Here is a 10,649-nt window from a genome sequence, read left to right on the forward strand (position 1 = left end):
AACATGATTTATTAAGGCAAGGAGGAAAAATAGAATTTCCCTTTGCATGTTTAACCCTATAGTTTGTCTTAGGACATTAACAATAGTAGCTATATAGTACATGCATATGATTTACAAACCCCAAAATATACATATGTTGGGTGTACATGCTCAAAATTGTCTTACTAATAGGGGAGCATGATCAACACAGTTTGGAAATTACTGGTCTAAATCACAGACATCTTAAAGATGTTATAAAAACAAACTATATAAAAGGGACTTGTAAATCCATTTTTGAACTAGTTAGTATTCCTGAAAAATTTCTGCAAAGCAGTCTTGCACAGTAACAAGTCACTTCCTCGGGCTGCTCTTTCATCGCTATGAAAACTGGGCTTTGATGGCAAGAGGTGGGAAAGTTCTTCCATCGTTGTGAGTGGAGAGTGTGGAGCTGCAAAACAGAAGAAACAAAGACTAGAAGCTAAGAGTAATTCTTTAGGGCTCCTAATTATAATTTCTTGTCTAGTCCTCATAAATGAATAAATCCAGACTTCCTTCTTCCTTTGCAAAATGTAGTGTATTTATTGATCACGTAAAAAAATAAAACTTTGTATTTTCTAAAATTAATCATGTGCACTTTTTAGTCAATTCAGTCTCTTCCATTGAGTCTGAACCAATTATTAATTTTTTAAAAAACAAGGTTTTTGTTATGAAAAGATCAGTGATGTTTTGAATGAAAATAGTATCAAGTCCTTTCTCTTGTTTTCATAAGTTAAAGTTTTTTAACTGCAAAAACATTATTAGAATGATTTATCAGCGTTTGCAATGGATTGAGCAGGCACTGGGGACAATAATAAATCCTTTTTATCTGTTTTCCATCTCATTTCCCACTCCGAAGCCCCCAAAGACAACTCCTTAGAACATTGGCAGAATATGTAGGCTATTGTTTTCATATTCCCCTCCCAGTTCTTAACATTAAATATCCTAAGTTAATGGTATTTTGAGGGTATGGAGGCATATTTATGGAATTTAGAGTTTTAGGTCATAGACAGTTAACATACATAACATTTCTTGTTTAAAAAAAAAAAAAAAAAACCTAGAGGAAGTCTACCTACCATGTCCCTGTTTTTCTCCTAATGGTGTACTAGGAAAACATTACTCAAGGGATTTAGATATGCTGTGGGAAATTAAGGACATTGGTGATAGAGTAAGTGTAAACCTTTGGATTATGTGTGTATTGGTCCCATGATACACCCAGGAAGCTCATCTTTATATTTGTTAATATTATTGCATCCTATCCACATTTTTTCAGTTGCCCTTTTTTTTTTTCTTCCTAAAAATAAATCCCCTTAAAAGACCAATCATTTGAGGTTGCTGCTTAATCAAGATGTGTTTGAAGTTGGCAGAACACAGAATGTTCTGAAATGCTGGAATTGCTGATTCATTGGCAAAATTACAGAATAACCCCGTTTCCTACCACCAAATTAGCACTGTAAGAGATTTTTCCTACCACCAAATTAGCACTGTAAGAGATTTCCCAGTTCTATCATCATTGCTAAAGTTTTGACTACCCTCACTACTAAAGTACCTAGGGCCCTGTATGGAAATGAGCTTGATTCTTGTCTTCTGTTAAGTGTCAGTATATGAGTTTCTATTATAACAGAATTTTAACATTTGAAATGATTGCTTTCTATTAAACTATATGGCATGAAGTTGCTTTAAAACATGACATTTATGTAGTCACTTACGAAATCTTTGATCTGAAATTGCAGCTGATGTGCTGAGTGAAGAAGCGATATTGAAATGGTACAAAGAAGCACATGTCGCCAAAGGCAAGAGTGTTTTTCTTGACCAGATGAAGAAATTCGTTGAATGGTTACAAAATGCAGAAGAAGGTATGATTCCATTTAATAACTTAGGTGGTAACTTAACATATCCTTTCTCACTGTATGTCTAAATAGCTCCCTCTTCCACAGACTTGCCTTGGTTTCCTAAAACTAAAATTCCTGAGGTGACTTCCATAGCAAACATTCTGCCCACATTTTAGCCTTGCTTTCTGAATCGAGGCAATGAAAATTTCTGCATAATAAACAAAGCAAAACATAACCTCTAAAATTGCCCCAATGGAGGACAAAGGAAGAAATTATCAGCCCACACACGGGAGGAAAACAATACACTTGGCCTAATGACACTTAGGGGATAATAGATTTTCTTTTAGCATTTTTGCCCATGACTGGTGTTTAAAATGGGAACACAAAGTGAAAGAACATTAATAGATGAGACTTCATCCAACTAAGCATGAAAAGTTTATTTTAGATGATCCAGAAAGCTATAAGTAGTTACAGTCTCCAGTAATTTTTATGTGCATGTTGCATTTTTAGAGAGGCAAAGCTTGTTTAAAAAGGAAAAGGAGCAAAAGTGTCCTGTCTGCCCTTGAGTGCAACTCTCTTATCTAGTAAATGGATGCCTAGGCAAAAATATCTTTTTTAGCAGGGGGTTGGGTAGAGGAGAAGCTCTTTCATGACCTTATTTAAAGGAGTCTCTGAAGAAACAACCTGACTTTTGTCTTTCTTCTCTCCTAGAATCTGAATCGGAAGGTGAAGAAAATTAGGTGGTTCTAGAAGCACAATACCTAGGTTGCCACACAACACTCTTACTGGGAATGCTGAACCATTTGAGAAGAGAAACTTGGCTTCTGTTTTCACAAAGGAGGAAAAAAAAATAGGCTAGGCTTCCCTTGTGCAAGAGGGAAATGGTTTTTGTTTTCGTTTTGTTTTTAAATGGAGCCCTGAGGCATCAGCTGTTTTACTTGGGACTCTACCTCTCACTCACTATCTGCTAACTTAAAGCCATTCAACTGGGAGTCCAGTAGGTATCTGAAATTAAATACTCCAGAGACTCCTCTTTTTTAGCTGTATTTTTCAGGTACTGTGTGGTGAACGCCCCACTGGTGTCTATTACAGGGCCACTTTGGTAGTTGTGTATCTGCTCGTGTATGTGATTTGACAAACCAGTTTTTTAAAATAAATGGCTTTTTAAAAATCTGGGCTTATATTTTCAGAGCTTATATTTATTTATTGTCCTGATTTTCTTAAACAGATGACATTTCAGTGTTAGGCTTTTTTTCCCCATCCACAATGCTGTATGGTTCTTGTTCATTCAGAACAACTCTGAATGAACAACTCTGTTCCTTTTATTATCATTAACTAATACATGTTACTTATCTTCACAGTGAAGTAGAAATCAATCCCAAAATACTGGCACATTAGCACTAATGCCATGAATTGATATTATTAATAATAATTATTCATGTGAAAATGTCATTTTCATTACACAGAAAATAATAAGGGCAGAGTAACTATAGCCAAGAATGATTAGAAGTCATAGCTTTTTGACCTCTTGAAGTGAACTAGCTTAGCCCTGGGTACTCATATATATTCTTTCCTGAAATTGTTCTACTGGCAAATTCTCTTTTATACTGGTTTTCCTTTCTAGTCTGCCCTGTCACAATTGCCCTTCTCTTATTTTATTATTATTTTTTTAATTTAAACTCATCAATGCCAATATAGTACACCTACCTGAAGGGGAGAGCCACATCTAAACAAAGGCAGATCTAGAATGCATTGCCTTTAGAGGATGGTCCCTTGGGAGAAAGGCAGGAAATCAAAGGGAAGTGTGTCTGATTTCTTCTAGCCCATCAATTCATGGCAAGCTTCTCTCATCTACCTCCCTTACCACCTATATAAAAATTAGAATTATGAAGTTAAATGGTAGTCACATCATCAAATACATGTTGAATGTGTTTATTTGAAATGGAAAAAAAAAAAAAAAGAATACTTTTCATTGAAAAACTTGGCAAACTCACTTGACAAATGCTGGCTCCCAATTAGGATAGGTGACAGGCATACTCCATAAATTAAATCTGCGTCTCTGATGTTTTGACAACTATAGTTAAAGATAAAACTATTGAAAATTACACTCAGTTTGCAACAAATATTTTGTCATATGAACTTTTTACATACAAACTCATATAATTTGTATTTAATTTTATGTCTTTTTGTCAAGGTTTCCTCTCCGTTTTAGGGGATCATGGGTAAAACGTGTGATGGGTACTGTGCTAGAGGATATTTGACGTTGCCCCACTATTTCCAAGGTGACCACACTGAGGCCTAGAAAGCAGAGGTGTCCAAGGTCCTAGAGCTAGTGACCAAAATGTAACTAAAAAAATCCCAGTTCTGAGCCCCACACCTGTGCTTTTTTTCCTATATTCTGCTGTCAAATTGAGGCAGAATATTAACTCAGGTAGTCAGTATAGGAACATGGGCTTTGATGCATTCTTTGACATGGCCATTGATTAACATTTGTGGCTTAAGGGCTCCAGGGAGTAACATCCCCACAGGCCTTGTTTATGATAGGGGGTGCACCTACGCCCGGATGGACATTAATCCCTAATCCCCCGTGACTCAGTTTACCAGAAGAAAAGGACAAAGAAACTATGAGACTTATGGACATTTCCATCCCTAAGACCCTATTGAACAAGAACCAATACGGGTAATTGAGCAAGGCCCATGGTAGAAAAAAAAAACATCTTTCTGGACCCCACCTTTAAGAGATAAAAGTCCCTATAGGACAACAGAGAAGGAGGCTCTTCTCCCCCTTCCCAGCAGCCCTGGGAGCTATTTGCTTTCCTTTAATAAAGACTTCACTTGCTTGTTGCCTGTGTGTTCACAGAGTTCATTCTTCGACTGCCATGAACAAGAACCCAGATTCTGGTATCATCTTTCCGGTATCAAAATTATGATGGGAATGTAAATTTCTACAGTTAAACCAAAAGTTTTTTAACTAGCACTTTATTACGTAAACATCTTAAAAATCGTTCTAATCTATAAACTGTAGAAATTACAGAATACTAAATCCCTAAGGTTTTCCAGCACGTAATGTTTTTCCTAACCTAGGCAGACTTAAGAGAGCGCTTTTAAGGTGAGCAAGCTTGAGGGAAGGAGAAGGAGAATGCTCATCAGCAAGATCTTAATAATGAATCCTCAAACCAAAGTGCTTTCTTTCTCTGAGACAAGTTTCTCTTTCTTGTATTAAAAATCAAGGGTGTCCTAATTATAAAAGTAATTATACTAGTTATCTATTGCTGCACAGCAGATTATCCCCAAGTTTAGCATCTGTAAACAATAACATTTACTCTAGCATAGTTTCTGTGGTCAAAATCCAGGAACAGCTTAGCTAGGTGGTTTCCAACCTCTCCTGGGGTTGCAATCAAGCTACTGAATGGGATTTCAGTCATCTGAAAGCTGTAGAATCTGCTTCCAAGCTGATGGTGGTTGTATGGTTGGGTCACTGGAGATGGCTGTTCTCTTCCTCTCTGTACATTCCCTGTTCAACCAGGCCACCTACACCTCACTCAATCTGACCTAACTTCCCTCCTAATCAGAGCCTAATCAGTAAATGCCTACTTAACCCCACCCCAGCTGGTGATTGTTCTAATCTTTAGATCAGAACTATCTCTACCAGGATAGTTTATTAATGGGGGGGTGCCCCTCTGCAGGTTTTCCTGGTAACCAAAGAGCCAACCTGATGTCAATTCCCTCTGTAGCTGGTAACCTCCTTCTCCCACCCCTGATAATAAAGATTGCTGCCATGTCTTGCCCCTGTGTCCTGCCTTCTTTCAGCCACACACAATGGAGTGTTACTCCAGGACCTTGCTTCAAACATGTAAGCTCCCCCATCTGTTAAAGCCTGGATGACTGTGTCACTGACTCCCCCTCTTTCTTGTATCATGAGCCAAGGCAAGTACAGGGCTTGTAGGCCTGTAAGGTGCACCCCAACAGTAGTGAGTGGTGGGCCTCAGTTCCTTGCTGGCTTTTAACAAGAGGCTTGACCTCAGGGTCCTCTACTTAGACTGCTTGAGTTTCCTGATGATGTAACATCTGGCCTCCCCCAGAATCAGTGGTCTGAGAGAAAGGCAGCCCTGGAAGGAAGCCATCTTTTTTTAAATTTAATTTTATTTATTTTTTTGGTTTTTAGGGCCACACTTGCAGCATATAGAAGTTCCCAGGCTAGGGGTCAAATCAGCCACAGCTGCTGGCCTACCCAGCTCACGGCAATGCCGGATCCCCTACCCACTGAGCGAGGCCAGGGATCAAACCCTCATTCTCATGTCTACTAGTTGGATTCATTTCCTCTGTGCCGCAACAGGAACTCCCAGAAGCCATCTTTAATATTTGAAGTGACCTAACATATCATCCCTTATGCCATGTTCTACTGGTCACATGGACCAACCCTGATACAGTGTAGACAGGGATTGTATGAGGCTTGAATACCACCAGGTGGGGAGAATTGTGGAGGCTGGCTACCGCAGTAGTACCTGTCTCTATACTAAAATAGTTCCTGGATATATTAAAACTAATGTTAAAATAATGAAAGCACTAAAAGACAAGGTAGGAAATATTTTTATAGCTGGCATAGGAAGAGTATGACACAAAAGCCAAAAAATCTGTTTGTGGCCGTAAGTTAACATTTTTTCTATATTGAAAGATAAGTACACGAATAATGAACACTAAATGTATGTGGGATCAGAACTTCAAAAGATTGTGAGAATGTATTTTCAATAAAAATAACAACAATAGAAATGAGCAAAATTGGAAAAATGTGAGTGAAGAGGCACTCAAAAGAATCAATGTGGAAAGCTGCTCAAACTTACTGTTAATTGGAAATGCATAAAACAGTGACATATTTTATTCTCTGGGTTAGAAAAAATTACTAAATCAATAATAGTATGGAAAAAACTAGGTTCTTTTGCAAATGGCCTTTAAAAGAGTTAAAATCTAACAAATATTGAGATTAAAATATGTATATTCTTTGAGCACTTCTAACCTAGAAACCATTCCGCAGGTGCACCCACAGGCATAAGTGCAATGTCCACTCTATCAGTAATAAATCTGGAATGAATTAAGATATTCTTAAAATGTTTATTCTAAAATGTCTATAAGAGGAGTTCCCTTGTGGTGCAGTGGGTTAAGGATCTGGTGTGGTGTCACTGCAGTAGCTCAGGGTTATGCATGCCATGGGCATGGCTAACAAAAAAAAATATGTGTATGAGAAGGGAACTAGTTAAATAAATTATGATAAATCCATATCAGCAAATTTGGTAGGCTCAAATTTGTTCAAATCATTAAAGAAAATACGAGTTTAAAATAATGTATTTCTCCATTAATAAAAACTATGTGTGTATGTAATATACCTTTATAATTACACAGAAAGTGAATAATATTCTTTAATAATTGTTATTCCTGCATAAGTCTTGGACAGGGCGGAGAAAATGAAAGCAGAAGGAGAATTTTCTCTTTTTTACTCTGTATACTTAGATTTCTTTAGAGAGAGCAAGCGATATCTTTTTAATTTAAAAAAATTAATACTTTTTTTTGGAAAATATAAATAAGCTTTCAGAAGAAAGTATATTGCATAGTATTCTGCCACAGAAATGAGGACTTCTGATGATTTTATATTTTTACAAATATGGTTTTCCTTAATTCTTTAGAAAATTAACTCCATTCTGTAATCACCTTTTTATCCTGCTCCTTATTATTAAGTAGTGTTTGATACCATTTTACCATATCATGATTTTAAAATATATAAATTGTCCTTGGTATGGATGGGACATAATTTAATTCTTTATGTTCGACATAAAGTATTTTATAAAGTTTTCTTTTAAAAACAACCATTTAAAAAATCGTTACATAAGTCTTTGTTCATCTTATGGTTGGGGAAAAAAATAGAATTTGGGTCAAGGGATTGGAATAATTTTAACACAATGTGGTCTTATTTTCTGAATTTGCATTTGTGCATTTACCTCCTTGGCAATCATTTCAATAAGAAATTTTAAAATTATCTGTTAACCTTTAAAAATAGGAAAGTTCAAACTTCTGGAATTCAGCAGATCCAATTTGTAAAATTGCAGAAGTGAGGGAAATGAAAATATTTCCTTGTCAAGCCAAGAAAACCAGCAGTCTGGAAACATGTCAGGTCCTGCATGGCTATAGAATTGGCTGTTTTGAGCCAACGTGGTATCACCAACTGAGTTGATTCATCTGACCTCACCTTCTCCCTGCTAATGGCAATTGTTTCTTTACACTCTACTCTGTTCTTTTGAAAAATGGTAGGCTGAGAGTTCCCTTCCTTTTTTTCCATAAGTAAAAGGGCCATGGCAGTAGAGAGGAAGTAAAACATTTCTTTCATGGAAAACAACTTTTTAGAGCGAATCTTTATATACCTAAAATCTCTCTTCCTTGGTTTGGTGTGGGTTTCAGCTATATATTGATGTATAACAAAGAAAAAATGTATAGTTTATGGATTGAATAGAAACTAAGCACACCTGTGTGATCTGAGCACAAATGAAGTGAATGTGAGCAGAGTCCCTGCCCCCAGCCTCGACCTCTACCTCCTTGAGGTAAACCATCCTGGGTTCTGACAGCACAGGCTCATTTTGCCTGTATTTGAAGTGGCTGCATGCAGCATTATTTTGCTAATGCCTTCAGCTTTACCTTGTTTTTCTGTCATTTTTTGTGTTTAGTTCTTTTCTGGTACGTGATTAAGTGGACACAGTCTACAAACAATAATACACCACCCTTTCAGCAAGAACATGAGCACATTATTTTTTTAATGAGTGAAAATGTTGCATGATTTTCTTTTGACACAGAATAATTATGAGGTGCGCATCTGCTCATCAGAGGTAGTTTTGGAACACACGTTTTTCCTCACAGCAGTCATTACAGAAAAAAAAAATGCCTTCTCTGAAGGAGTAGTCCCATTTTATAGGGGCAAAATAGGTTTTTAAATTAAATTATAGATTACCATGGCTTCAATTGAGTGTCCTTTGTGCCCACATTTTGCTTTTTTTCAATTTTTATTTTTTTGTCTTTTTAGGGCTGCACTGCTGCATATGGAGGTTCCCAGGCTAGGGGTCTAAACAGAGCTGTAGCCACTGGCCTACACCAGAGCCACAACAACACCAGATCCGGACCGCATCTGTGAACTACACCACAGCTCACTGCAATGCCGGATACTTAACTCACTGAGCAAGGCCAGGGATCGAACACGCAACTTATGGTTCCTAGTTGGATTCATTTCCCTTGTGCTACAACAGGAACTGTCCGCATTTTGCTTTTGCTGTGTAAGCAGAGGAGTGGAAAGATGAACTTGGAATTGGTTGGCTTGAGCTTGGAGGCCCCATTCTGTCATTAATTAACTGTTTAACTAATTAGCAAGTCACTAAATGCTTGGTATTTACTCTGCTTAATGGTAAAATATGGGCTTGGACAAGACTGGTCCTTAAACTGCGATGTCACTGTTCACAAAATCCCAAATTACAAGCAAAACTCTGTTTTCTTTAGATTCCCAGATTCTTCAGTCTGTGACCTAATTAGGCTGGATTGCTGGTTCTTAAATCTCAGCACGCATCAGGATCACCCAAAGGGCTTAGAATTGGTTGCAGACCACCCCTTCCCCCTCCCTCCACTGAGTTTCTAACTCAGTAGGTCGAGTCAATCTGAGGACAATGGATGATAACGGATCTTCCTGGTGTCAGGACCACAGGAGAACCACCCTGCCAGATGGTTACCAAGGTCCACTCCTGTGCTGACTTCTGCAGTCCATTAGGTCTTCAACAGAGGAGGTGAGTTGTATTTTGCTCATCTCTGTATCTTTCATCTCCATTCAGCACAGCTTGGCAGGAAGTGGGTCTTTTAGAAATGTTTAAAAGCATAAATGAGCAAATGTGCCTTAAGAACTCCTTTTTCAAGGGTTGATCATAAATTCATCCTAATGTGTTCCTATGCCTTCTTTCGAAAATCCAGCATTGGGACTATAGCCTGACTGCCACTTAGAATCTGATTCATGTACTAGGTGGAAATCCATCATTATAGATTGTGCTTTTCTTTGAAACTGAGCTAATAAAATGTGGAGCTATAATTTATAACACGATTTGACCCTATCCTTTATTTCCAAAAGAAGCAAAAATACTTTCTCACGAGAATTGTCTAGACTCAAAATAGTACATTGTGAATGTTGACCACACAATTTTGATCAACTATGAACCCCTCAGCCTACCCTCTCCATCCTAGAGCAGGTCTAAGAAAAGGAAACTACCACAGGTCTAAAGCACTAGTTTCCAAACTTTTATCATGCATCAGAATCATCTGGAGGGTGTGTTCATTACAGGTTGTTGACAATAATGCCAGAGTTTCTGACTCAGTACACCTGGGGTAAGACCTGAGGATTCGCATCTCTAACAAGTTCCTAAGTCATGCTGCTCCTGCTGGACCAGTGACCACACACTGAAAACAACTGGGCTAAAACCCAGTTGCCAGCTGGTTTCTAAACCCTTAGTAATAGGTATCTTGGAGCAACCTAGAATAGACCTTTATTTTAGACTAACTCAAAAACTATTGAATTTCTATAATTTCTTCCCTATGATCTCAGAGAGGCAGCAGTGGGTGATGGCTTGAATCGAGATCTAAATTCTCTGCTTAGGAATTGAACCTGCGCAGCCTGGAGGAAAACCACGAGTCTAGCCACTAGACCAGCTAGAGGTCTAGAAGCAGAATTGCCCTGATTTTTGCCCCCTGCTGAAAGCAAAAAATGTTTCGAGAAGGCAAAGATGATGA

General features: G+C 37.8%; 1 protein-coding gene across 3 annotated transcripts in view; it reads left to right on the forward strand.

The window, feature by feature from the left end:
* Positions 1–3,024, forward strand: part of BZW2 (basic leucine zipper and W2 domains 2) — a 59,614-nt gene extending 56,590 nt beyond the window's left edge. For 2 of the 3 annotated variants that reach the window (XM_021102039.1, XM_021102037.1), the window contains 2 exons: positions 1,749–1,871; positions 2,559–3,024. In XM_021102039.1, the coding sequence (XP_020957698.1) occupies positions 1,749–1,871; positions 2,559–2,587 (152 nt within the window). In that variant the 3' untranslated portion in view covers positions 2,588–3,024. 3 annotated transcript variants of the gene reach the window in all.

The sequence above is a fragment of the Sus scrofa genome, chromosome 9 (assembly GCF_000003025.6).
Source record: "Sus scrofa isolate TJ Tabasco breed Duroc chromosome 9, Sscrofa11.1, whole genome shotgun sequence".
Lineage (NCBI taxonomy): Eukaryota > Metazoa > Chordata > Mammalia > Artiodactyla > Suidae > Sus > Sus scrofa.